General features: G+C 56.7%; 8 protein-coding genes and 1 non-coding gene across 9 annotated transcripts; 6 read left to right on the forward strand and 3 right to left on the reverse strand.

Annotated features, from left to right (window-relative positions):
- Window positions 1-1,253: 1,253 nt before the first annotated feature.
- HRG_05197 (eukaryotic translation initiation factor eIF2A domain-containing protein) lies at window positions 1,254-3,606 on the reverse strand (the record flags this gene model as incomplete). The annotated part of the gene is made up of 3 exons (XM_044863668.1): window positions 1,254-1,688; window positions 1,744-3,277; window positions 3,335-3,606. The coding sequence occupies 3 exons, from the start codon at window positions 3,604-3,606 to the stop codon at window positions 1,254-1,256; spliced, it is 2,241 nt and encodes a 746-aa protein (XP_044720200.1).
- A 479-nt stretch (window positions 3,607-4,085) lies between these two features.
- Window positions 4,086-5,857, forward strand: HRG_05198 (TCP-1/cpn60 chaperonin family domain-containing protein; the record flags this gene model as incomplete). The annotated part of the gene is made up of 4 exons (XM_044863669.1): window positions 4,086-4,088; window positions 4,158-4,309; window positions 4,367-5,741; window positions 5,798-5,857. The coding sequence occupies 4 exons, from the start codon at window positions 4,086-4,088 to the stop codon at window positions 5,855-5,857; spliced, it is 1,590 nt and encodes a 529-aa protein (XP_044720201.1).
- A 1,620-nt stretch (window positions 5,858-7,477) lies between these two features.
- On the forward strand, window positions 7,478-9,672 carry HRG_05199 (rab-GTPase-TBC domain-containing protein; the record flags this gene model as incomplete). The annotated part of the gene is made up of 3 exons (XM_044863670.1): window positions 7,478-8,376; window positions 8,428-9,121; window positions 9,175-9,672. The coding sequence occupies 3 exons, from the start codon at window positions 7,478-7,480 to the stop codon at window positions 9,670-9,672; spliced, it is 2,091 nt and encodes a 696-aa protein (XP_044720202.1).
- Window positions 9,673-12,566: 2,894 nt separating this feature from the next.
- On the forward strand, window positions 12,567-14,071 carry HRG_05200 (fatty acid desaturase domain-containing protein; the record flags this gene model as incomplete). The annotated part of the gene is made up of 2 exons (XM_044863671.1): window positions 12,567-13,593; window positions 13,662-14,071. 2 exons carry the CDS (start codon window positions 12,567-12,569, stop codon window positions 14,069-14,071), a joined length of 1,437 nt encoding a protein of 478 aa, XP_044720203.1.
- Window positions 14,072-16,084: 2,013 nt separating this feature from the next.
- HRG_05201 (fungal specific transcription factor domain-containing protein) lies at window positions 16,085-17,807 on the forward strand (the record flags this gene model as incomplete). The annotated part of the gene is made up of 6 exons (XM_044863672.1): window positions 16,085-16,349; window positions 16,444-16,751; window positions 16,818-16,954; window positions 17,025-17,178; window positions 17,242-17,715; window positions 17,772-17,807. 6 exons carry the CDS (start codon window positions 16,085-16,087, stop codon window positions 17,805-17,807), a joined length of 1,374 nt encoding a protein of 457 aa, XP_044720204.1.
- Window positions 17,808-19,073: 1,266 nt separating this feature from the next.
- HRG_05202 (protein-arginine deiminase (PAD) domain-containing protein) lies at window positions 19,074-20,283 on the forward strand (the record flags this gene model as incomplete). Its single annotated transcript, XM_044863673.1, has 3 exons — window positions 19,074-19,463; window positions 19,531-19,953; window positions 20,011-20,283. 3 exons carry the CDS (start codon window positions 19,074-19,076, stop codon window positions 20,281-20,283), a joined length of 1,086 nt encoding a protein of 361 aa, XP_044720205.1.
- Window positions 20,284-21,862: 1,579 nt separating this feature from the next.
- On the forward strand, window positions 21,863-23,446 carry HRG_05203 (uncharacterized protein; the record flags this gene model as incomplete). The annotated part of the gene is made up of 1 exon (XM_044863674.1): window positions 21,863-23,446. One exon carries the CDS (start codon window positions 21,863-21,865, stop codon window positions 23,444-23,446), a length of 1,584 nt encoding a protein of 527 aa, XP_044720206.1.
- Window positions 23,447-24,033: 587 nt separating this feature from the next.
- HRG_05204 (uncharacterized protein) lies at window positions 24,034-24,858 on the reverse strand (the record flags this gene model as incomplete). The annotated part of the gene is made up of 1 exon (XM_044863675.1): window positions 24,034-24,858. One exon carries the CDS (start codon window positions 24,856-24,858, stop codon window positions 24,034-24,036), a length of 825 nt encoding a protein of 274 aa, XP_044720207.1.
- A 736-nt stretch (window positions 24,859-25,594) lies between these two features.
- HRG_12102 lies at window positions 25,595-25,689 on the reverse strand. Its single transcript has one exon. It is a non-coding gene; the product is annotated as a tRNA-Arg (tRNA).
- Window positions 25,690-26,598: the final 909 nt, after the last annotated feature.

Here is a 26,598-nt window from a genome sequence, read left to right on the forward strand (position 1 = left end):
TTCCATCAGCTCCACACGATGCTGGGAACCACGTTTTTGTTGGAATTACCCTGATTGTGTCGGTAGAGCATACTCGGTTGCCGAGCCTACAGTAGTCTTTCCTTACTGTGCGCACCCGACTCCAACCTGGAGCCCCAAACTCGCTACCCGAGTAATTACCTAGGTACTAACCTACAATACTGTCCATATATAAAATGCACAGTACCTACCTAGGTAGGTAGGTAAGTAGGTAGGTACCTATCCGTACTCCGTATACGAACAGGCATAGGTGCATACCACCTAAGCCCTAGCGAAGCATCCGGGTCTCGACCTAGCCACAACCCGTGCCGAAGCGGACAAGGACTCATCAACCACTCAAACACATGCCGCCCTCCTCATCATTTCCTCTCCTTTGTTCCTTTTTTTCACCCACATTTCTCCCGTGCGCCTACCTGTCCCTTGGGTGTTTGAGTCAGCAGCGTCTGATGGGCCAAACCTTTCGAGTCGTACGACGCAGACACGCACTGTGCGTACAGTGCATGACGCAGACACGACAACAAAGGGTATTCGTATTCAATGGAACAGCACAAGGGTCCAAGGGCAAGCTAAGGTTCTTCTTGCTCTGAAGCTGTTAATGTCCAGACATGTCTCACGCGCAGCTCGCACTAACGATACGTGCTGCCTGAAGCCGTGCCTCATGCCAATTCATTCCCAGGTAAAATACGAATAAGGAGAAGCCGTGTTCGACCGAAATGCACATATTGTGATGCCGGCATATTCAGCTTCAACTATTGCCAGGGTGCACGGTCAAGCACCACATCCCTGAATCCATTGCCCCTTTCTGCTCGACAACCTCTTAGAAGGCAACAGACGCACCAATCTCAGGCGCCTGCAGGGACAAAGATGGGCTGTGCCCGTTCGCCTTCTCCAGAGTCTCGCTTCGCCTGACTCGCCATGCTTTGCCAAGGCATATATCCCAGGAACACACCGAAACATTTAGTCAATCCCGATACAAAGACGCCCTCTTCAGCTACAGTCGAATTCAATGTCCATCCGGATTCCCCTTTGTCTTCCAATGTCTACTCCGTACTGTCAAAGAACAGGCATGCCTGGCTACACGATCCACATGAAGGAAAAAAGCCGATCCACCATCTCAAGCAAATCAAGTCTTGGACAAATGTCGGCGACGAGCCGCGACCCTGACTGAATAGCTTTTCTCTTTGCCAACGTAGCCTTGCCACCCCCATCCCTAAGCCCGCTCAAACACGTCTGCTCTATGCGAGAATCTCCTCGCTTTCTTCCAGTACATCCTCGACAATCTCCTCAATGGTCAATTCCTGGTCCCCATCCGGGCCTTGCATCGTCCTGGTCTTCGCCTCGAGAAGTGCTGTGTGGGGATCCGCCGGCAGGCCAAGGCTCGCCCGGTCCTCCGCAAGCTCCCCCTCGACATCAGCTCTCCAGCTATGCCACTCATCGAGCATCTGGCGACGGGCCTCGACCACCGCTAGATCCGCAGTAGCCCCACGATCGGCATCCTCTTGCTCAAACGCCCTGCTGTACTCGCGCAGGTTCTTGCGGACCTGCTTCTGCTCCTCCTTTGACAGCAGAGTCGGTGGCCGAGGGCGCCACTGGAATTGCTTAAATTTCTCCACAGGCTCCTCTCGCAGGGGCTCGCCCTTGAAGTCGTAAATGTGGTACCCGTTTTCCATCTGTTGCACGTTAGCCCGTGCCTCTGGCGCGGTTCTGATGGCGCGGAAATCTCACCGTATGCTTCCAGAAGGATGCCCACGTCGCCACGAAGCGTCCCGACGGGTCCCACTCCAGATCAGTCACACCGTAATGATCGGCAGTGTTCATCAGCTGAAGGTTGGCAGTGAGGTCCTTCTCTGCCTCGAGCTTTTCTCCCTCAAAATCAAGATCAAAGAAATCGAGGTCCGAGCTTTGCTGGTTGTGTATCGTGGCAATGACAACGAAGCGGCCCCTGGGCGACCAGTAGATAGCATTGCTGTTCTTCTTGTCGAGTGTGCGGAGGTGCTTGAAGTTGCCCGCCACCGGCCCCTTGCTCTTTTCCGGGCAGAAGAAGGAGACGGCCGTCTTTGGGGGCACGGCCGTGACACCGACGGGCTCTGTCGTCGTGATGATGGCGAATCGGTCACCGCGCGGCTCCCATGCAAAGTTGATGACCGTGTCCTTAATAGTGTCCACCACCTCGACGGGGACGCCCTTTTCTTTGATGCGGAAAATCTCGAGCGTCGTGGCCTGCGACTTCTTTGACTTGGAGTGTCGGTCGACCTTGACGCAGAGATATGCGGCCTCGGACTGCCAGTGGAGCTTGGCGTCGCTGACGCTGAAGAGGTTGAGGGATCGCACAATCTGCTTTGACGGGACGCTCATCAAGCCGACCTTGGCGGGGTTGCTCCCAATCTCGGGCGTCCAGAAGCAAAACAGCTGCTCGTAGTTCTTGACGCCGTCCCGCTGGGGCGTTGCCGGGGCCCAGTCAAAGTCCACAACGCCATCAATCTTGATGCTGGTCTTGTCGAGAAGGTTCATTCTGGGGAGTTCATAGACCGAGATGGAGGATCCTTGCGTCAGCCGCGCCACGTACTTTTCGTCGGCGGACCACTTGAAGGCAGGCCATTGCATCTTGGCCGGCGGCTTGCCTTCTTCCACCTTGGGCAGCTCCAGATTGGCAAACGATCGGAGGGGTGCGGCTGTTGCGATGTCCCAGATGACGTAGTTTTTGCCCTCATCGTCGATTGACAAGGCAGGGTGACCACTGTCGGGGATCGAAATCTCCCGACGCGACCAGGTGACGAGATATTTTTCGCTCGGTGAGAAGGCAACGAGGTCGACGTATGGGTGAGCAAACCGAGCCTGTCTCGACCACGACTGACCACCCCAGAGCTGGACGCCTTGGGCGTGCATCGACGTGAGGTATGTGCCGAGCGGCGACCATTGAAGAAAGGTTTCCGTCCAGTGCTGGCGATCGACGATATTCTCGGGCTGGTCTCGCTCGTTGTTCCAGTACACGCCGACGGTTTCTCCGCGGAACATGACAAACTGATCGCGCCCGCGGCTCGACGGGTCCTTCAGCCACCATCGAAGGTGCTCCTTTTCGGTGAACTCGTCAATGTGGGGAGCGCGGTACTTGTCGTCGATGCGGCCCTCTCCTCCATATCGCTCGATGTCGGTCATCTTGTTGATCCGCAGGGTGTGCTTCTTGTCCAGGGGCACCATGTCAAGCTGACGGACCGCTGCCGCGGCTTCCGACGGGCGCGAGTATTCAACAAAGGCAAATCTACGAGTCGGCGGCGTCAGACTTGCTCCCTGCGCGCAGCGGGGAGGCTCAGCTTACTGAAGAGACTTTCCATCGTCGCCCATGGGCATGTATATTGAGTCCTCTCGAGTCTTTCCGACCGAGTTGAGCTTCTTGAGCAAGAACTTTGTCAACTTTGGCTTCTGTTCCTCGTTTACCTGGGGCAGTCCGTCGACGACGACAAACGTGTCGTAGCCCTGCTCGAGCTGAACCTCAAACTTTTCGCGCAAGTCGGAAATGTCAATGTCATCTTCGTTGAACTCGTCGTCGTCGAGGTCTGCCTCGCGCAGATGATCGAATGAGGGAGCCATGGTGGCTTGTCTCTCTGGACACCGGAGGGGTGCAGAAAGAGTCTCGCGAGGGCGAATGCGTGGAGCTGGGAGGGTGACCGGCAGTAGATGGAGAGTTGGCCGAGACGACCAAGGGTACTGACAAAGCCCGAATCGCAAACTTGACCACGAGTCGCCGTCTCGGTGTTGCCAGCTGTGAGTGTCACGGGCGCTGCGGCCGCAAATTTGGTGCTCTGCAGTTTCCACAATGTGTGCGGCGGAGAAGCGATGATCCTGAGCCGCGATTTTCCCGACTGAGGGGCAAGTCACGTGGGCCTCTGGTCGTTGGTGGGGTCCTCGATTTTGCAGCTACCGCCTGTAACCTGACGTTGGTAGAGCTGCTGGGAGCGCTTAAAGTCTTAGAAAATCGAAACCATCGTTGACGCAGGGACTCGAACGAGCACAAAGGCCGACATCCCACATCCACGCAAGCGTCTCTTCTGGCTCTCCAACTGCCCACCATGGTACGTCGCTTATGGCCTTGTTCAAAGTGCCTGGCCGAGAAGCATTGTAGCTAATCCAGCGTTGCTCAGTCTTTCCAACCCACTCAGATTTTTGAGGAGGGGACGACGGAAGAAAAGGGTGAGAATGCTCGTCTCGCGGCCTTTGTCGGTGCCATAGCCGTGGGCGACCTTGTGAAGAGCACGCTGGGCCCCAAGGGCATGGATAAGATTCTTCAGTCGGCGTGAGTTCTGGTCCACACACCCGTGCCGCCTTGAGGCGCTGACATAGCGGTGACTAGCTCCACCGGCGAGATCATGGTTACAAACGACGGCGCCACGATCCTCAAATCCATCGCGCTCGACAATGCAGCCGCCAAGGTCCTCGTCAACATATCGAAGGTGCAGGACGACGAGGTCGGGGACGGCACGACTTCGGTGGCGGTGCTGGCCGCCGAGCTGTTGAGGGAGGCAGAGAAGCTGGTGGACAAGAAGATTCACCCACAGACCATCATCGAGGGCTACAGGATAGCCAGCCAAGCCGCGCTCAAGGCCCTCGAGGAGTCTGCGGTGGACCACAGCATGAGCCCTGAGGCCTTCCGCAATGACCTGCTGGCCATTGCCCGCACCACCCTCAGCTCCAAAGTCCTGGCTCAGGACCGGGACCACTTTGCACAGCTCGCGTGCGACGCCGTGCTCCGGCTCAAGAAGTCATCGGACCTCAGCCACATTCAGATCATCAAAAAGGCTGGAGGAAAGCTCAGCGAGTCGTATCTTGACGAGGGATTTATCCTGGACAAAAAGATTGGCGTGAACCAGCCCAAGCGACTGGAAAAGGCCAAGATCCTGGTGGCCAACACATCAATGGACACGGACAAGGTCAAGATTTTCGGAGCACGAGTCAAAGTGGGCTCGACGAGCAAGCTGGCTGAGCTGGAGAAGGCGGAGAAGGACAAGATGAAGGCCAAGGTGGACAAGATCAAGGCGCACGGCATCAACTGCTTCATCAACCGGCAGCTCATCTACAACTGGCCGGAGCAGCTCTTTACCGACGCTGGCATCATGTCCATTGAGCATGCCGACTTTGACGGCATCGAGCGGCTGGCGCTGGTGACCGGGGGAGAAATCGCGTCGACCTTTGACCACCCAGAGCAGGTCAAGCTGGGCCAGTGCGATACGATTGAGGAGGTGATTATCGGCGAAGACACGTTGATCAAGTTTTCGGGCGTTTCCGCTGGGGAGGCATGCACAATCGTGCTCCGGGGCGCGACGGAGCAGCTGCTGGACGAGGCGGAGCGGAGCCTGCACGACGCTCTGGCGGTTCTGTCGCAGACTGTGCGGGAGCCCAGAACAACGCTGGGCGGCGGATGCGCCGAGATGTTGATGGCCAAGGCCGTCGAGGCCGCGGCAACACGGATCGAAGGCAAGAAGCAAATAGCGGTCTCAAGCTTCGCGGTAGCCCTGCGTCAACTGCCGACCATCCTGGCCGACAACGCCGGGCTGGACTCGGGCGACCTGGTGACACGGCTTAGAAAGGCCCTGTACGATGGTCTGGCGACGTACGGACTGGACCTCTCGACGCCTGGAGGGGGCATCAAAGATATGCGAGACCTTGGCGTCATTGAGAGCTACAAGCTAAAGAGGGCGGTGGTGTCATCTGCTAGCGAGGCGGCCGAGGTAAGTGATATTTGACACCGGCACAGGTTTTGAGGCGGCGGCTAACATGTGCACAGCTTCTCCTGAGGGTCGACGACATCATCCGAGCTGCTCCGCGGAGGCGCGAGCGGATGTAAGGGGAGATGGGCTGAAGTGAGCGGGATGGTCTACCATGGAGTAGAAGCGGTGGCGAAGGGGACAAGACTGCGTCGTCATAGCATAGAGGCCTTGCCGACTACTGGCCGCAGCCGGATGTGTGCTCGGCTCTCCTGAAGGGGGAGAGGGCGTCTCGGCCACGGGCTGGTGGCTGAAGGCTCATACGCGGTACAGTCAAACAAAGGTCAAGATGGATTGGCACGCGCGCTAAGGTGGCGGGCGTGTCAAGACAGAGGGCAGAGACAGTCAACATGAATAAGGCGTGAGTTGACTAATTTTCCGGCTCTTTGGGCCCCTGTCGATCTGAAAGGCCCACCGAGGGGGACTTGGTCTGCGTGGGTAGCATTGATGTATGGGCGGCGAATGTTGACACACATGAGCGACTACCTTGGCGCCTATATTTATTCCGCCTTTGGAGGGGGCCGGGGGGGGGGGAGGTTAGAAGGAAGAGAGCTGAGACGATTGGATTGGGTGAGGGAGGAGATGAGGGTGGTGGCGTGGTGATGCGTGGTGATGCGTGGTGATGTGCAAGCCTGCTACGTACCAAGATGGATGTACATACAGTACCGTTGTGCTGTGGTAGGTACTGTACCTGTACCTCTTCTGCACACGCGCAGCAGAGGTGGCGGATCATTATTTCGGCTTTCTTGTTTGCGTGCTGTGTGGTACGCATACGCAAAGGTAAAGGTATGGGTGTTCTTGGTGCCGGTAGGCCAACACTGTATGCGCATTGTGCCTATTGAATGTGCAATGCCAACAATAAACAATCAAAAGACAATCAACACGCCTAATGATCCATTCGGCTAGAGGTTTCCATGCTTTGCCCCTTTTCCTCCCCCCCATCTCTGGACCCCCTGTTTCTCAGTACCTCTTTGTTAGTGTCCTTTGTACACGCGCTCGTCCCCCCCCTCTTGCCATCAGTCGGGAGAATGATGCCTCCGTCTCATTTCATTCTCGGGACGAGCGGGAAGCGGTAAAGCTGAGTGGTGCAAGTCACTTGCCCCCAAACTCTCGCCGCAGAGGTACCTGCCCTGCATCGGCTCGGGATCGGCTTGGCATCAGCTCCACGGCCCTGTGCCCAGATTGGAGCGCGCTCGTCCTGCCAGGCGGGCCCCCCGATGCTATCTCTCCTCGGTCGACTTCTACAGTACCCTGCAATAGACTCCATCCACCGACTATTGACGAGCCCGCCGCTCCCTACACTTGTTTGCTCTCCTTTTCCCGGCCCCTTCCCTTGTCTTCGACAGCCATCATCACTCATTTTTCGACGGCTCCCTCCTCCACGTCGCTCCTTTCCGTGGCCCCATCCATCACCAGCATCCTCAACGGGCCAGTCCATTGTTAGCCGCCACCGACCCCTTCGCACCTCTGCCGCTTGTTGGCCTGCCCGACCGCTGGTACGCACCGTCCTGACGCCTGGACGCCCCGTGCCCCTTCGGCCGTACATCGACGAAAAATTCGGCGACTGCAAACCACTCTCGGGATCCTTCAATCGCCTTCCATCGACTCATACATACAGACGTCGTCGTCGTGTCGACAGCCACCCCCGCGCAGAGGCCAAGGTGCGTGGCGTTCAGCTGGGGCCCGGCAATGCAGCAGCCATGATCCGCGAACAGTTTGTTGCCGCCACCGCCTTTCCCGCCCCCGACTCCCCTCCGGGCATGACAACCTCGAAGAGTTCCAAGTCGTCTTCCTTCCAGTCCCTCAACAGCGACGACGGCAGCGTATTGGCCGACGTCAGTCACTTTGAGGACATTGGTCTCGACGATGACCATGCCACCCTCAAGAGCCCTTCCTACGTCCCCTTCCAGCCCGCCCTCTCCCCTTCCTCGACGGCTCCCTACACCAGGAACCTCGCCGCCGCCAAACGTGCCCCTAAACCGCGCCGCTCGTTCCCCAACCTGCACAATCATCTCCACGCTTCGAATCCCAGGAGTACCAATCTTGCCGTCATCACCGACCCAGGACAGTTGGCCCTGCCACGCGGTTCCTCAACCTCGTCCCTCACCGTCTCGTCGAGGCGCAACAGAAGCATCAGCCCCGTGCTGTCCTTGAATACCAGAGACCCCAGCTACCCTGCTCGACCTCGCCGCGGCAGTTGGCAGTCCAGTCGCGACCGCAGAACCCTTGCGGAGCTCGAGCACGAGTGCGACGAAGACGACGGCGACGACATCCCCGACGATATTGTCCTCGACAACGTCCCCATCTCGCCCCGTCCTGCCCACGAGCGCCCTCCCAGTCGCTCCCCGACTCTCTCCCCGTCCCCAGATCGTCTTCAAAAAGAGCGTGTGCGGAGCGTCGGAAATGGCACCCCGGCCGTCGCACAGGACCAGGGGTGCTTGCGTTCTCCCTCTTGGAGATCGGACGCATCCGACAGGTCTTCCATGAGTGCCTTCAAGACAAGAACCCACAGCTGGAACGCGGCCCTTGCCGACCTCAGCGCAGAAGCCAAGGCTTTGACCGAGAAACTGGAGGAGCATGCTGATGACCTGGACGAGCAGTACGCCAGACGCCCTTCCGTCTCCGCGCGTCCCAACACGTGGAACTCGAGCCAGACAACCACTCCGCACATGTACGACAAAAGGGAGAGAGTCAAGTCTTCGACGCCCGAACTGCCTCCCCTCCGCCGCACCAACATCATGGTCGACCCTCTGCCCATTTCCAAGGAAAAGGAGGCTGTGCTAAGTCGCACTCGACCTTCGTGGCTGCCCCCCAAGGACCCTAGCGAAGAGAGGCGTCATTTGCGAGAGTACCAGAAAATGATGGCGGCCAGCGCCAAGGCTGACGAGCGGCGCGAGGCTGCCCGCAGAGTCAAGACCGAGTCGAGGGATAACAATGCCGGCAGCCTGATGCACATTTGGGAAAACGATATTGTCCCTCGGTGGAACGACGCCATTCGCGAGAGGAGAACCAGGGAGATGTGGTGGAGAGGCGTTGCTCCGCGCAGCCGGGGTATTATATGGACGCGGGCCATTGGAAACGAACTAGGCATCTCCGACGTGACCTTCGACACGGCATTGTCGCGAGCCCGCGATCTCGAGGCCCGGGTCAAGGTGGACCAGGGCAGCGCGGAGGATGTCAAGATGGCCAAGTGGCTGGAGCAGATTCGCAAGGACGCCGGCGAGAGAACCTGGAGTGAGTTGCGCATCTTCAACGTGGGCGGGCCTCTGCACCAGGCGCTGGTGGACGTGCTGAGCGCGTATGCCATGTACCGAAACGACATTGGCTACGTGTCGGGCTGCAACGTGAGCTGTTCTTTTCCGTTTCTCCTTGCACACGGGTACTGACGAGCGATCAGACCATTGCCGCGCTGCTCCTCCTTAACCTGCCAAACTCGGAAACATCATTCATTGCCCTCGCCAACATTCTCAACCGGCCGTTACCCTTATCCTTTTACACGTCCGACCAAGGTGCTCAGGCATCCGCGTACAACCTGGTGCTGCAAACGATTCGCCACAAGTCGAGCGCCCTCCACGAGCACCTCACAAAGACGCTGGAAGGCGTGGAGCCCGAACTGTACCTCGGCGATGTCTTTACCGGCATCTTCACGGGACATCTAGCCATCGACGAGGCGGCCAGGCTGTGGGACGTCTATGTTTTCGAAGGCGATGCGCTCCTCGTTCGCGCCGCTGTGGCCGTTCTCCTGTCTCACGAAATGGCACTTCTCGGCAGCAAGACGGCAAACGAGGTAAAGTCGGCTATGTCGAGACCCCAGTCCCGCACGTCATCGACACGAGCCGTCGGCGAGTTCGGGGCAGAGGACCGATTCATGAGACTTGTCCGCGGGGCAGCCTGAACTGAATCTCTCCCCACGCCCCGGGCCTTGGGAGAGGGGTTTCCAAGTTAATGAACTAATCTTTAATCTGATTTACAGCGGTAATGTTTATGAGTGCATATAAATGGAGGGCATGCGGAGTCAAGACTCCTGGGCGCTGTCTCGCCGGGATTCATTTTGAAGGCAAGGGAAAGCGAATGGTCGGAAAAGAGGCCGTTGCGGCTCGGGGCAGGATGCCTCTTTATTTTTGTCATTCTATCCTTTGGGTCACTGTTGGATCATCCTTTCTCTCCCTCTGGGCTTGGGCAAACAGCCGACTATTGTTTATTCTTATTCTTCATCTTTACAAAAAGGATTGTACTTTCGTCAGTCACGCCGGCGAGCTGATGATGAGAGGCGAGCCGTCGGGTCGTTGGAGGCTTGGACGTTGCGCATTGCATGGCTCGGGTATAAGCTCCCCGAACAGAGCCTGGAGTTTGAGTGATGGGAAACACTCTATACATTTAGTATTCACAAAGGACAAATATCGCACACATATTCAGCCAACTTTGAAGTGTGACACAAAGTGTCGAGTGGAACATTAATCAAATGAGATAGAGCAGGCTGAGTTGCTCGTTAGATCGTAGCAGCACCCGCTCACACGGTTCTCTGTCGGAGCGGCGGCCGAGGCAACGGAGCTCAATCGGACAGGACAGGTAGCATCTCTCCTGGCGCTGTCGATGCGGTTGCCTTACGTCGAGTCAGATAGATTCATCACACGTGATGAGGTGAGAAGTGGCCACGACAAGGGCTCGGTCAGCCGAAGCCATCGAGAAAGACAATCCCTTTGGCTGCGATAAGAGAGCCCAGAGGTCACCAACAGGGATAATGACCAGTGAGTGGAGCGCCTTTGCTGTCGCCGGTACTTGTATTTGCTACGACAGCTCACTACAGCAGAAGTCCCGTCAGCCTTGCCAATACATGAGGTCTCGTGGTACATTGGATACTGTGCAGTGACCTTTGAGCCAGTGATATCGAGTGTCGGTCTAGGGTAGTGAACGACAGGCAACTGAGTAGCGCAGGACCCAAGGACCACGAAACACGGTGGAAAAGAGCACCAATTGGTGGCGAGGTTTCAGATGGCGGTCCAAAGGGACGTTAGACACGGAATGGACCGTGTGCGTGTTGGCCTTGGGAGTCAATCACATGCCACAGAGCAAAACACCGCCGGCCCGTGCATATTGTTTTCCCTTTTTCCCCCTCCTGAAGAGCGTGATACAGTAACGGCATGGGACTTGACGGAATAAAGCGGAGCCCGATACGTCCTGCCTTTGACACAAAGACACCCAATAAGGGAGGTGGTAATTATTTAACGTTATTTGCGGGTTGCCTCTCCGTTAGCCGTAGTACCCGGCGGATATCTCGCCGCTCCCCTAGGCCCGTAACGACTACCTCGGTGTGGGACAGCAACTACTTGAACGGTACGCCGCAGCCGGTACCGCACCTGAGTCTCGCTTCTTCACCGCAAAAGTAGACAAGACCATCTGCATGCTAATACGCGCTCTGATCCCTTATGTAGTGCAATGCAGCATGCAAGCCCCCTCGTCTTTGGAAGAAGGGTAGACGTGGGGAATAGGGCCCAACAAGTTTCCCAACAGAAAGCATGGCCTAGAACCCCCTTTTTCTCTCGCTCGGCTGCATCAGGCAGACGGCGAGACACTGGATGGAGAGAGAAGAAAAAGAATGCACTTACTTTGCAAGGTAGGGAGGGCGGCGGCGGCGGCGAATCAGATGCCACTTAAGGCATGTTGTTAGCGAGTCGGTGAGATGAAAGGAGCCATCGATTGTATCAGCGTCGAGAAATAGTCTGAAACCTCGCAACAAGTCCAAGACGGTGCTCTGCACAGATGGCCAACCGGAGCACGCTGGTTGGTGTGGATGGGGCCTTGTCCGTCGGCACCGCCCGACGATGAGGCAAGCTGAAAAGCACAATGCGGGCCGGCATCCTCAGAAACGGGGGCCTCCGAAAGTGGCGCCTCATCCATTTGTGTACAATGCTTGGGGCTTGACAGCGAGGCGCCTGGGCACCTTGCACGCCCCCTTTGTTCAGGAGTTGATATCCTCCGATCTTGGTGCCTCTGGCCCCCAACTCCCTCTTTGCAAGTACGTACTGTAAGTTACAGTACAACATAACACAGTCGGCAGTTCAGCCGCAAGTGCTGCAGATGCATTATGCAGCTGACATGTGCCATGCTGATAGAGCCATCAGGCGTCCTCTATCCATCCAGGTGTACCGCAAGTACTGTACATGTCCATTGCAAACCACATGGCGGACTTGCAGCTCTGAAAAAGCCACACATCAATACAGTACAACCGCCCGTAGTACCCTATAATATCAGTGCCGGCCCCGGCGGCCGACCGCATGTACCTTGCATACCTTAAGCGGCATCACGGTCTGAATCGAGCGCGTACGGAGACAGTGCATCTGGACCCCTAGGCGGTGTGTGCTGGCACCCCTTTTCGTCCCTTGATGGGAATTGCAAAGAAACCTCTCGCATTGGCCCAGTCTCCCGGTCTGATCCGCATCCTTAAATGTACTTACATGTACTCCCCCGCGCTTCCTTGGTGGCAATTGACTTGGCAGTCTTCCCCACGACCCGCAATCCCAACAACTTTTTCTGACCACACGCCCTTTACAGAGGCCCCTTACGCCTCTCTTATCTGGTCTTCTCCCTCTCTTTCTCTCTCTCTCTCTGTCCCTTTCCTTTCTGCCTCTTTGCCCCCCCCCCCTCTCCGCTCTCGTTTGCAATTCCCACGGCGAGCCAATCCACCACGCCGAGGGAAACACAAAAGACTGCCGACTCCCTACCGACATCTCCAACCTCGTCGTCTCCTGTGTGCCGTGTGTGCCTACGGTCAGCACTCACCAACCAGCCATGGCCTCGACGTCGTCTGCCGTCCCCTCGACGGCTCCTCGAAACGCTGCCTTGCGTCGTACCCTCACCTCCACCACCGTCACCGACTCCGAGTCCTCGGCCGCCGTCACCCCCTTCGACTCTCCACGGCCCTCGGCCTCGTCTACTTCTCTGTCCTCGCTCTCCTCCAATGACGCCTCGTCTAAGTATGCCGGTCTCGTCGACACCTATGGCAACGACTTCTCCCCTCCCAACTTTACCATCAAGGACATTCGCGATGCCATCCCCAAGCACTGCTTCGAGCGCTCTGCCCTCACCGGCTACTCGTACATCCTCCGCGACATTGTCTGCCTCGCCACCACCTTTGTCGTCTTCCACAACTTCGTCGCCCCCGAGTACATCTCATCGACACCCCTTCGTGCTGCCCTCTGGGGCCTCTACACCGTTCTCCAAGGCCTCTTCGCCACCGGCCTCTGGGTTATTGCTCACGAGTGCGGCCACGGCGCCTTTTCCCCTTCGCGCCTCGTCAACGACGTCACGGGCTGGGTCTTGCACTCGGCCCTCCTCGTCCCCTACTTTAGCTGGCAAATATCCCACGGCAAGCATCACAAGGCCACCGGCCACATGGAGCGCGACATGGTCTTTGTCCCCAGGACCAGAGAGCAGCAGGCCTCGCGCGTCGGCCGCATGGTGCACGAGCTTGGCGAGCTGACTGAGGAGACGCCCGCCTATACTCTGTTGATGCTGGTCCTTCAGCAGCTGGTTGGCTGGCCCAACTATCTCCTCACAAACGTCACTGGCCACGACTACCACGAGCGTCAGCGCGAGGGCCGGGGCAAGGGCAAGATGAACGGCCTCGGCGGTGGCGTCAACCACTTTGATCCCCGCAGCCCGCTGTACGAGCAAAAAGATGCCAAGCTCATCGTCCTGAGCGACATTGGCATCGGTCTCGCCGCCGCCGCTCTCGTCTATCTCGGCAATCGGTTCGGGTGGTCCAACCTGGCCGTCTGGTACTTTGTTCCCTATCTCTGGGTCAATCACTGGCTGGGTTCGTTCACCTTGTCAACACGCACGCCTGTGTCTGGTAGCCCGTGTACTGACATTTTCCGATTATAGTTGCAATCACCTTTCTCCAGCACACGGATCCATCTCTGCCTCACTACACCGGCGATGAATGGAACTTTGTTCGGGGCGCCGCCGCAACAATCGATCGCGAGATGGGTTTCATTGGCCGCCATCTGCTCCATGGGATCATCGAAACCCACGTCCTGCACCACTACGTCAGCTCAATCCCGTTTTACCATGCCGACGAGGCCTCTGACGCCATCCGACCGATCATGGGCAAGCACTACCGATCTGACACCGAGGGCGGCCCTCTGGGCTTTATTCGTGCCCTCTGGCGAAGCGGTCGCATGTGCCAGTGGGTCGAGCCCAGTGAAAACGCCCAGGGCGCGGCCAAGGGTATCCTGTTCTTTCGCAATCGGAACGGCCTAGGGACAAAGCCCTTATCTACAAAGTTCGAGTGATGGCAGCCGCCGCGGTTCGATGTTAGCCGATGATGGTAGGCGCTGAAAGCAACCTTGGCTTTGACCCCGGACACAGGTGCACAGCATGACCATATCGCTCTCCTCTCCCACCACGTCGAGGCGGGACTTGACTCTTGGGAATTGAGACGGGACCGAAAAGATAAGTCGAGACGAGATGGAAAAAGAAGAATGGGTGGGAGTGGGAGCGGATAGACAGCGCTATAGATGCGAAGTAGACTTTTGGCACTCACCTATGGATGATGAAGCATGCCATTCTGATGGCCTGGGCGGTGTCGAGAGCCGGTCCTGATAACCCCCGGAAACTGCCGATGCGGGGGAGCCGGACAGCCACTCGCGAGGCCCGGGGCTAATACGAGGTACATATGATAAGAAGAGAAGCTTAGCTGCAGCTTTATCATCACAGCCTAGCAATCGATACTCTGTTTACACCTGTCTTGTCCAGGACTTGATAGCTTGATTTCACCTCTGTCTTGATTCAGCAGGACTGGGTAAGCAAGTTTCCATGTTCCTTTGGTTTATGGAAGGATTCGATTCACCTGTCGTGAGAGCTTTGGAGTCGGGGTGATGATAGGTAGGGACGACGTGGGAGGCGAGGTTTTGATACGGGTTTTGAGTGCTGCTCTCCAGTGGCCGGCAAGATATGAGATGTATCGCAAAGTAGTCGATGAACGTCTTGGGAGGGACTGGAGTGTCGAATGGCAGCGTCTTGTACAGGGCCTAGAGCGATATCTGACGCTCGTCAAAGTTGCCTGGCCTGTATCTATCAACATCTTGCCGTCTTCATCCACACTTGAGCGCACCCGCGAGCCATGGCGAGCGTCGGCAAATCGGGTTCCCGGAGCTTGCGACACTGAAAGAGGCACAATACATATTGTGTGCCGCTTATTGTGGTCTACTTGTCTTTTGTGGATGTGCCTAGATATAGAGCACTCAAGTTTTGACCAAGACATTTCTCTACGGGGCTTGAGCCTAAGGCCACGGGAGCGGGAGACGGACGGATGTTATGGAGGAAAGAGGCCAAGTTTGTGTGTTATAGGCAAGAGCCCGGCATGGACCGCCTGGCAGCTAATCAGCTCTCTCATTCTAAAACAATACTGCTTGTCGTAAAAGTTTGCCTTGCCAGGTACCGTAACAGCTTCGACATCGATGGACATTCCACCCATGCTCGTGTTCCCACTACTGTAACAAGCCCTCGTTGGGCTGTATGTAAAGGTAGAGGGGGTGTACTGTACTGTATAGCGCAGCAACCGAGATGTTTTCTTCCATCTACCTCGTTTTCCAGGCAACGTGATTGGAGCCATGAAGCTGTCCGAGGTTGTCAATCTCGATGAGTTGTTGAAACTACTTCGCCGAAAGTGACTTCATTGGAATGCCCAGCCCTGCAGCGTCCTTGGAGTTGAACACCAGTCGTTGTCTGTGTGTTTGCGGCGGAGGGCTTCGCATCTCTGAACAGAGCATGATCTACCTTGTGCTACGTCCCTTAATTTCGACCCTAAAAGTAGCTAAAAAAGGTTCAATAGGCGCCTAGGGTAAGCTTTGTGATGGGGGCAAAACCTCGTTGGATCCCGGATCCTACAACTGCTGAATACCCCTGCTCGTATTCACACAATTAAGGTGGTTTGGGCCGGCGTAGTGGTACACATAGGCCAGACGCCGGCTTCGTTGCTGCGCCGTCTGCTTTTGTCCTGGGGTCTTACTGCTGCCAGCCTGTCAGCCCTACCTCGGTGGCTCTCATTCGCGAGTCGTGAGACACTGGGAAGCTTCTGACGTCCCCTCAGACACGGCTGAGCTGAACGGCGTCATGATAGCGTCGACCAGTTCCCGCCACCAAGTACCGGATGCCGGCTTCATCACGCAGCTCGTCTTCTCCGTGCCACCTCATCTTGATAACGCCGACCATCAAAACGATTGCCGTTGACTTGTCTAGCGCTTGGCGCTCCTGACAGGCGCGACAGAGAACACCCCTCGACTCGGAGCTCGCAGCCGATGTCAATGGCAGATGACAAGAAGTGCTGGGAGTGCCTCAAGCGACGGCACGTCTGCGACCGCTCGCGCCCGTCGTGCAAGAAATGCGGTGTTAGAGGCATCAACTGTCCCGGCTACGACCACAAGCCGCTGAAATGGATGGCCCCGTGCCAGACAAAGGCCAAACGGCGCGGCGCCGATCCTCCGATCCGGCGTGGCGAGCGCTTGGCCGTTGCGCCGGCGCTCGATGTCTGCCCCGAGGCTACACAGGCCTTGGAGGCTATAGAGTACTGCAAGTAACTTCCCCGTCTGAGCCGTCTCTCTTCGCCCCTGGACGTTCGATGAAACGCGCAGGAAGGACGACGGCTGACGTACTTTTCTGATAGACAATATCAACATCTGCCCGGACTTGTTGACGACGGGGGCAGCCGGGTCTGGAAACCCCTTTTTTACATCTCCCAAGCTTGCGCACGAATTACCACCCACCATTCTCCAGATCCTCGCGTCCTCGGCTGTCGGCCATCGTATTCTCCAAAGTAGCCCGCGGCCTCGGTCCGAGATAGCCGTACTCACCACCAAGCTGCAAGTCCACCGAGGCGAGTCGTTTCGGCTGCTCGCGCAAGCCATGGCGCAGCCGGCGTCGCAAATAAGCGACGAGACGCTCGTCTCCATCCTGGTGCTGCTTCTTGCAGAGGTCGGTCGTGCGCAGTGGCGTCTGCTGGGGCACCGTGGAATCGAATACTGATGCGATGGCGGGCAGATTCAGCAGTCCGTCGCGTCCTTTACTTGGCGACTGCATCTGGACGGAGCCTCTGCCATTATCCGCGAGCGAGGGGGGCTGCCCGGCGTCTTTCTGTCTCGCCCAATATTCCGTCACCTGCTTCGATACTTTGTTCTGTAAGCCCCTGACTGCTACCACCATTACCTCACTTTGGGACATGTGAGCCTGATCTGTTTCTGTATACAGGGTAGACGTCATGGGTAGCACTACGGCGCCTTGCGTCGAAGCTGAAAGGGCTCGTCGCCAGCTGGAGCTGGTGCCTTTACTGCCAGACCTGTTTGGAGATGGCCTGCTCACTTGTTTCCCATGTGCTCCGGAGCTGCTCCAGGACATCATCGCGGTGAATCACCTGCGGGCGAGACTGGAGGGGACAAAGCCCATGTCTGATGCTGATCGACTGCAGAACGCGCTGCCGCTGCTTCAGCGCATACGGCGCTTTTCGGCATTGAGCTGGGCAGCCGATGTCAAGATGGCCATGTGCTGTGCGCGAGAAGATGTCTCGAGTCGGACAGGAGCGGCGGAGACGAGCTCCTGGGATTGGCAACGTATCGCACGTATTTACCAGGCGGCCGTTGCACTCTATTGCGTTTCGTCTGTCCTTGGATGCGAAGTATCCGGGAGCCGCGAGTCGAAGTCAGCCAAGAGCTACAAGGAAACCTGTGCTGGGGTGAGCGGCATGAGACTCGAGTACTGCTCCGCTCTTGTCCATGATCTCCGCGCCGTGGCTGCCAGCTCGAACCTTCAGCTACGAAAGATGACTATCTGGCCGCTCATGGTTGCGGGGATCGAGGTTGACACGGCCGATGAGGCCGCGAAGCGCTTCATTGGGGATGAATTGGCTTGGATCAGCAGCGCGGTGGGAATTGCGTCGCCCCTGGTTGGGAGGCAGTTCTTGCAAGAGGGCGTCTGGCAGTTTCCGACATGCTGGCATAGCCGGCGGAGCAAAACGTGGGCGAGTTTGTTCGATAAGCCTTATATATTTGCGCTGTAGGAGGCACGGTATGCGAGCGTACATGTTACTGTTCCCGTCGGCGCAAGAGTCGTGTGAACCGCGATTCATCACAAAGTACAGATGAAAAGAGGCCGGCCTTTGGATTCAGCACAAGTTACACATGCTTGTGCCCACGTTGGCGGATCCAACGGCCACCGAGCAGGCCGAGGCGTCATTTGCTGGCAGCTGGGCAGCGTCCCAGACGGAGAGGTGTGCGAATGCCAATGCGACTTGCGGACCAGATCGGCGCCTGTGAGACAATCGGCAAGCCTTGGCCATATTCTCTACCCATTTGGGGATTCAACTGGCCGAGGCGTTCCTACGCCACCTAGCGGCATCAGCCTGCGTCCTTTACTTGGACATGTAAGCGTTCTACAACGTCTTTTCTTGTTGAGGAAATAGATTTGATGGCGCGGCAGCCTGAGGGAGCGGCTTACTGGATCCAAGAAGAGCGACGCTCCGGTGTGTTTGCGAACGAATGAATGTGTTATAAAAGAGAAGCGGGCATCCCTCGAAGCGGCTGCTTGATGTTTGAGTTCCGAGTTGTCTTTGCAGCCGCTCGCATAACCTCAGATTTGTCTCTCCAACACGTGTACTTTTTCTCATTGACTTGAAATATCCCGAGCATCCATACTGTTGCTGCTGCTCGCCTCTTTGAGCGCGGTGCCGGGCCTTCAGCGCACTCTGTTAGCGACGAGCGATTCCAGCTTTGACCCTCTCATTGTGGCCGACACCAACCGAGACAGCCTGGTGGACGAACTAGACATCCCTCACAAACACCAATGGACCGGAAATCATGGCGCTATATTTCTTCCAACCGTCGGAGATCGATTATCTCGCTGCGCCGTGGCCGACCTCAACAGCGCGCCGCTGAGTGACCGGGAGCTTGCCGGCTGCCACGATGCATCGGGCGACTCGCTGCTGGCCCCAGAGTTGGCGGCGCCCCTCAAGACGTATCCAATCCAAGGGTTGTCCGATCTTGCCATCGGGCGCATACACACAGAGCCAACCGCCTCTTCCAACCGGGTACGGGTGTTTTGGAAGCACGGCAAAGACGCCAACAACTCGGCTGGCTGTACTTTGCTATACCCGAAGCTTTCCTTCAACTCAACGGCCCTTGGCCGAGTCTTTCACTAGCAGTAGACGCCCGCGCTCCAGTCACCAATTCGTCCACATGGGACGGATCGATCAAGGTAGTCTTTCAGATTGCTGATGGAGGACGGACCGCAGAAGACAGTGTCTCCATGAAGCAAGCCCCTATTCTCATTCATCACCCGCTGCCGACAGACGAGAGGGTGTCTCCATGGCAGTCGCAGTTTATTCGAACGCTGTCCGACACTGTCAACCACCTGTCGACCCCATTGCCGCTAAGAATCCTCAACCACAGCAACGAAGTCTGGGCTCAGGACTTTATGGAGCCCGCGTATGCCAGCATGCCCGGCCGAGATGGACCAATCTCGCTACGGGTGCTCCTGCGCTCGCCCCAGTCAACTCGCATCAATGGCCGACGAGTGTTTGAGGAATTCCGAGCAAACCGTGTCGGCGGGTGGCAGCCGGAAACTGGCGAGTCCGGGTTTGGGTGGGAGGAGATCAACTCGGGGGGAAACATGGAGACAACTCCCCCCATGTGTCCCGTTCGGGCGTCCCCTATCCCCATGGATGCGTGCTCCTGGAAAGCACTTTAACAAACGTCCGGCGCAGTCTTTGGTCACGTTCCTGGAATCTCAAGGGGCTCAAGCACCGCTCTTTCTCGAGGCTGACTGGCTGGCGGCAGGCCACGTCGATGAGATGGTCCAGTTTCTGCCGTACGACAACGACTTGGGGTTCACGGTTGCGGTGCCCGATACAAACGCTGCCCTGGAAATGCTGAAGTCGGCCACGGGCAGCGGCCACGGGTCCTCTGTCATTGGCAGCTACAACGGCAGTATGACTCCCGACAACGACACGCTGTTCCTCGATCCCAGCTTGCGAAACAGGACAATTGACAAGCCGCTTGCTGATGCGTCGTTTCTCAAAACGAACAGGTACGCCCAGGATTACCTCGACGGGCACTTGGCGCTGCTTCTCAAGGATATCCCGCTTGCGCCCAGCGACGTCCTGCGCATCCCGACCCTCTGGAAGGACGTCACGTAATACCCCTGGCCAAGCCGCGTCGACGGTGCGCCGCCTCGGCTCCACCAGACGCTGCCGGGACAGAAACAGCTCCAGTCTCTTCTGCCGCACGCGGTCAACGGCGTCGTGCTGGGAAAAGACTACCTCGCGCCCAAGCCGTGGGGACCCAGGATCAACGAGAAGGATATTCTGGAGACGGCCGTTGCCAAGGTCTACGCCAAGGCCAACACGACGGTTTGGTTCATCGACGACGACATGTCGCATCACGTCAGAGGTGGTGAGATTCATTGCGGGACGAATACTCTCCGGGAAACGGGTGTTGAATGGTGGAAGGCGATCTGAGATAGTTGTCGCACCATTGAGTATCCACCACCTGAGCTCCAGCATGACTGACTATTGCTCCTTTAATCAAACTGTTGTCGCGTCTAGCCTACCGGGCGAGCCTGAATCACGGTCTACCCTTTCTCTTCCACTTGACTGCTGCTGATCATCTGTGGCTGGGCTCAAACCGGCGTCGGGCATGTTGCCGCGTGTCAGTCACAGTGATGCGTCTTGATTAAGGACTGGGAGAACAGTGAGCGTGGCGTGCGCACCGACGAGACACTACCGAGTTGTGCTCTCTGCTCCATGTTATTGGGAGCTCCGCCGAGCCCAACCGACGCCATGGCAATGCGATTCCATGTTTTCCCCGTGGACGCGAAACTCTATTACCAGCGCTTTCTCATCGGGGGGTCGTATAGCGTTTCCCGGCATGCCGATCGCAGCGGCCTTGGTCGGCGAGTGCTTTTGCCGGCTGGTATGAGATGGGGTAGCAACGCACCGCATTGAGCGTCAGAAACCGTCACACGCGGCCGAGGTTACTTTCTGCCTCTAGTCGCGCCGACATTTCCAACCGCACGATGACGTGGAGTATTTTTCAGCCTGGACGGCTGGATGGTCGCTGTTCCTAGCCCTTTGCGCTTGGCAAGGCGGCAGAAAGCTTGAGTAGGCTCAGACTCTCGACGGTGTCTTTGCGGAATGAGATGAACGGATCTGCCTAAGGACCAGTTATATCTCAGGAGTCCAAGAGGCAGGCACTTGTATTTTGCGGGGTTGACGTCGGTAAGCTAGACAAACCTTTTAGCCCCTTAAACCCCTACGTCCTCAAGCCAACTGGTCGGGACAAGTTTTGCCATGCGGCTCTGTAGATCTCTTCTCCTAGAGTCCTGTATAGCCCAGCCTTACAGGTATGCTCGGCAGTCACTATAGTCATATAGAAAGGGCTGGCAGAAAGGCAGCTTGCTATATAAAGATGAAGAGTTGCTTGCCGAGCTGATCCGAACGGGCCCATATGCCGCGCGTGACGAGGCGACTGGCTTGAGTGGCCCTTCCACGAGCCTGCCGCCGGTCTCTTCAGCCCTCGTTTCGTGGCGACCCGAAGACCCGAGAGGGCCGTGACCGCCCATGAAACACCTTGCAGTCTGTTTCATGAAAATGTCCGACCGCCACGCCAAACAAAGACGGCACATCATTTAGACCTGCGACACTTGCAAAAGACTCTGGGCCGTCTTGTTGTTCCAGGCGTCGAATGACAGGCGCGCAGAGAAATCAGCCGAACACCCGGCCTCAACTGCCTCAGCCCCCCAGCTGTTCCAGGACATGCCCCTACCGGAGCTGGACAAGATGCGGGACGGGATATTAGCGTATCTGGAACTTGTTATGACAGGGACCCTCCCCGACTAATTCCAGTGGCAGTGCTGTTGGCGTTTATCATCGACATCGGACAAGATAGCGTCGTCGAACGAATCTCGAATGCGCCGAACCCTGAGATGCTCCGATCCTTCTCGGATTACGCAAAGGGGCCGAATCGCCTGGTCGACATTAAGGCCTTGCAAGCCCAGGGCCTTCGCATCTCGCAGGGCGACCTGGACAGACGTTGGCCATGGAGCTCGACGTGGCCCAGACTCCTAGGGCTGAGAGAGAAGAGACGCATGCGAGGAAACAGTTACCGAGGAGCACAAGCCATCCGCCCACGCGAGCGCGGCCAAAGGGCCCCAGCTACAGCCTCTTCCCTCCGCCGGAAAAGCCGTTGCCGCCACTGCCCATCGTGGTAGAAAAGACAAAGCACTCTACCTCGGCGGCCCCGAGCGTCTCGCTCGACAAGGCGCGGCCGAGGGCCGACAGCGCCTCCCTGTCTTCGACTACAACCTTGGACTTTGAAGCCTCCGCATATTCATTGACCGCCGGTGCGGCCTTGGACAGAGCCCCGGAATGGCCCGGCTCCGGGTCGCCTGCCTCGAAGCGGGTTTTGGCCGCGTCCTCGGCACTGCAACTTGGATTCGAAAAACTCCTCGTGTCTGACGAGAAGCGTCACGGCAACAGCGTCTACTTTTTGGATTCCTGTGCAATGCCTCGCACCCTAGCCAGTAAGCATGGCAAGGACACCATCAAAATTTGGAAAGTCGACCAAGGGACCGTCCAGGGAGTTATTAAATTCCCGGCCTACACCGAAGCACAGTCTCGCTCACGAGACTACCTGATTCGAAGCCATTCTATTGTGTCCGAGTCGTCGAATCTAATAGCGGTCACCACTCGGTTCGGCAGGACGCTCGAGATTTGGAACTGGAAAAGGAGGAAATGCTTGCAGACCATCACCAACGCCGACCGCTGGACAGCCGGGAGGAGCGAAGGGTACGGCAATGACTGCAGTTCTCTGGCAGTCTATCGAGCAGCCACCAACTCAATCAGCTTTTACAACGTCGGGAAAGACATGAAAGGCTTGACCGAGCAACCTGCCATCGACCTCACCCAAGGAAAGCTCCCTTTTGTGCCCCAGTACCCGGAGCTTGCGATGTCCACGACCAGCCCTCTGCTGGTAGCCGCCGCCGGACCTCGGCCGCCCAAAGCAGGACACCCACCTCCGGAAAAGGAAACATTGCTGGTTGCTTGGGAGACTCACAAGGATGGTGCTATTTCACAGAAACCATATCGGGCAGTCAGACCTTGGCAGCATGAAGAGATAAGCACTGCCGTGCCGTGTCAGCTTTCTGTGTACGGCAGCGTTGCCGTATCCATCTGGATTCCGGCCAGTTTCCAAGCGGTCCCGGCGCCTCCGTCTCGAGGAGGGCTGGGATATAATCTGGCCCACGTCCCAGTCAGGAATCGTCATGTCCTGGTCTGGGACCTCGCGGCCTCTTGTACATGGACGTTTGCCATTCCCAATTGCCCCGCATGCATCTCTCCAGACTGCCGCTACGTCGCATACTGCCATGCAAGCGGCGCCGAGATTGGTGCCAGGGGGTGCTTGTCTATACTCGACGTTCGGGAGGGCAACGAAGTCTGGAGCTGGCCCGACAAAGACGCCTTGGCGATAAACAGCGGGCCCCAGCCGGGCTTTAAGCAGTTTGAGGACCTGGGGAGTGTGAGCGAGCTCTCGTTCTCGGCTGACGGCACGTTTTTGCTGGTTGGTGATAAGTCGGGACGCATTGGCATGTATAACATCAGAGACAAGATGATGCCCTTTTGACGCAGATCTTGCGTTTTTTTTTGCCATCTAATGTGTAAATGTCTTCACGGAGCTGTTGCTTGCCATCATGTGTTGACGAATAGAATAGCACACTCTTGAATAATGCACATACCTATAAGTTCAAGTGAGTTTCAATATTTGAGTCAGCCTTGCACCATCTGCGAAGCAAGTCCTCTACTACATCGAGGCCATCTTGGTGATTCGCTCACGCCACCTCCCATCCCTCGAAGCTCAATAATTAGCCGGAAATGAAAAACACTACGCAGATTCGCAAGAGCGGCCATCAGCGTCAACATAGCCATGAATCAGCGATAGAGCAGTGGTCTAGGAAGATGGATGATACCCCTTAATGATACGCTACTCTATCCATGTGGAGACGAGGCTTGTTGTATTTACGGCCTCAATCTTGCCTCCTTGAGTTGATCTGGTAATCGTGCCTCCACCGGTTGTGACATAAAATCTGACCGTCCCTTTTGGTTCTGCCAAATTGACATGCGGTCCCTTGGGCAACTGCGAAGTCATCTGCAGAACCCAGAGCAATGACAATGTTATTGGGGGAACTGACCGCATACAGCTTATTATCCGCATCAGTGGTCATCCATGCGACCTCTTGGTCCCCAGGTCCGAGGGTGAAGTCGTCCAAAAATGAGGGATGGAAGCGATGCCACCTTTTCCACCTCAACGTCGTCAGCCAGGTTCCCGCCTGGCATGATTCGGACTCTGTACAAGGACGCATTGGCGCTGTTTGTCCACCAAAGCCTTCCTTTCCAGGCGTGAATCCCATTAATGCCAACAAGGGCGGAGCTGTTACCCCCGGCCTGGGGGCTCATCTCCGGCAACTGCAATGCAATTTCGTGCTCCCCCGTGTGAACATGGACTTTCCAAACCAACCCGAGCGTTGAGTCTGCAATAAGAACTGTATTTTCCGTGTGCGGAAGCTTCGTGGCACCGTTTGGCAACACGGCGTCGGGAAGAGACGCAGCACGTCTCATTTCCGGGCCATGTCTGTTCTTGAAGTCCACTACCCACACGCTGAAAGCTCCTCTGTCACTTCCAGACGGGCTGAAATTGCCACCGACAATGCAAAAGCAGTCGTCGTCTACTTCTGTTATGCCACTAAGGCTGCTGATTGTGCTGATGGTAAAGTGAAGAGTGACGGTGGGCGATTCGCTCTGTGGGTTTGAGATTTCGTAGAGCGATGCGTTTGGAGCAAGACTAGTGACCAGAATGTTTCCGTTGGGTCGAACGGCAATGTTCTCGATCCATGTCCCGACGGGAAACTGCGCGACCAGCCGGTGCGGCAGAGGAAGTGACGCTCGGTCGAGACGCGACTCTGTCCGTGGCGCCAGGGTCGCGGGCCACGCAAGAGGGATCAAAGATGCAAAGAAGGCTTTGAGCAGACGGGCACGCATTTCTTAAGCTTGGATTCAGGAGTAGTAGCCTTGTACGTGCGGTGGTTCATGTGCCGCTTAGACGTCCTTCCGACAGACGTGTGTTGTTTTCGGGCAACGCGGAACTTGATAGCTGGAACTGGGAGCAACTGAGCAGTAGTGACTCACCAGTGACTCACCGGTGAGTATGTACGCCTCCATGCTCACGTCAGAGGGACCTTGAGGGTAAGCACGGATGCGTATGAGAAAAAGTTGGGCTCAACTGCTGTTGTGATGGGTCGCCCCCGAGGGGTGGTCTCAAGCAAGGGAAAGGATACGATTTACCAAGTCACATGGTTTTTCCTACCGTTGCCCGTTGCTTTCGGCCAAGCAACTAATTACCCCGGTGTTCCAAGACGCCTTCTCATATGACGGTGACATGCAAACCCCATCCATCGCAAGTCGGACGCGGGCTGCACGGCACGAGCGAGAAGAGCATGTAGGCTGTGCATGCATGTTGGCATCCATCAGACATACACACTTATAATAATGGAGTCCAAGAGGTGTACCGGCGTATGATAATAAGAGTCCAAAAGGCGTACCGGTTCATAATAATAGAGTCGAAAGTTAACCTCGGATAACAAGTAATTAAAAAAAGAAATCCCTTAAAACAGCCTTCATAAGAGGGAAAAACCGCCCCAATAAACCCCACGGGATATTAGACAAAAGCAGGCGAAGTTGCTGTGAATTCACCGGCAAAACATGCAAAAAGCGACCTAACCCCTGGCGGGACTCGAACCCGCAATCCCCAGATAGTACAATCCTTGGTAGCAGTGTAGAAGTCTGGTGCCCTGACCATTGGGCCACAGGGGCGTTCACTGCCTGACAGAATGCATAGCTATAAAGCCTAGACGTGCTGTCAGCCTATTTTGCAACCCGCGAGCGCTGTGATTGTTCACTGAAATTCAGGGTTGGTGGGCCGTCATCACCTCTTCATAGGTCATACGCCCCCTGCACGCCGTCTAACACCACATCCTCGCGCCGGCACGACGCATGGATATGGCCAAAGACGTGAAGACGAGTCGGATGCGGCAGGCTTCCTCCGCTAGGTATGGACACCCGGCACCGTGAAAGTCGCGCTTGTTGTGGTGAAGGCACGGCGGGCCATGGATGACGACAATGTGCGGCCTCCGATCTCGCGAGGCAGAAATGTCCTTCCAATGCTGATATTTGCTTGGATGGTATTGAAAAGCCGAGACTCCGTACCGCGGCGTTCATGGGCTGCCGAAAATCGCGAGGGTTGTCCTGCCGGCTTCCTCTGCGCAACTCCCCTGCTATTGCTTGCTCGTGGGGACGTCGAGGGTGACGGCCGAATCCTGCAGATAAATCACGCTTCCCCAGTCGAGATTTTGCTTGGTGAAGCTCTACCCATAGCGTCGCTCAGGTATTTGACGAGAAATGCGTCGTCTAGCAGGACATCATGATTTCCCGCAACGAAGACTTTGTATTGATGAGGCTGCCATGATAGCCACGTCATGCCGTCCTGCATCTCCTGGAAAGATCTAGTCTCTGTTAGATCACCGGCGTGAGTCAGCACATCTCCACGGGCTTCCGTCGGGTGCTTGCTCTTTGTGTCGGAGATGCAGGCTACCCGGATGGGAGATGTGCTTGGCATTGTTAGTGGTGAGGATTTGACACATGATGAGCTTTGATGAGGGCGGCAGCCACTCTACATATGCGATGCCCACGAGGGCTGGGTTGCAGAAGACATTGGAGACAACA

This window comes from Hirsutella rhossiliensis (assembly GCF_020360975.1).
Source record: "Hirsutella rhossiliensis strain HR02 chromosome Unknown scaffold00005, whole genome shotgun sequence".
Lineage (NCBI taxonomy): Eukaryota > Fungi > Ascomycota > Sordariomycetes > Hypocreales > Ophiocordycipitaceae > Hirsutella > Hirsutella rhossiliensis.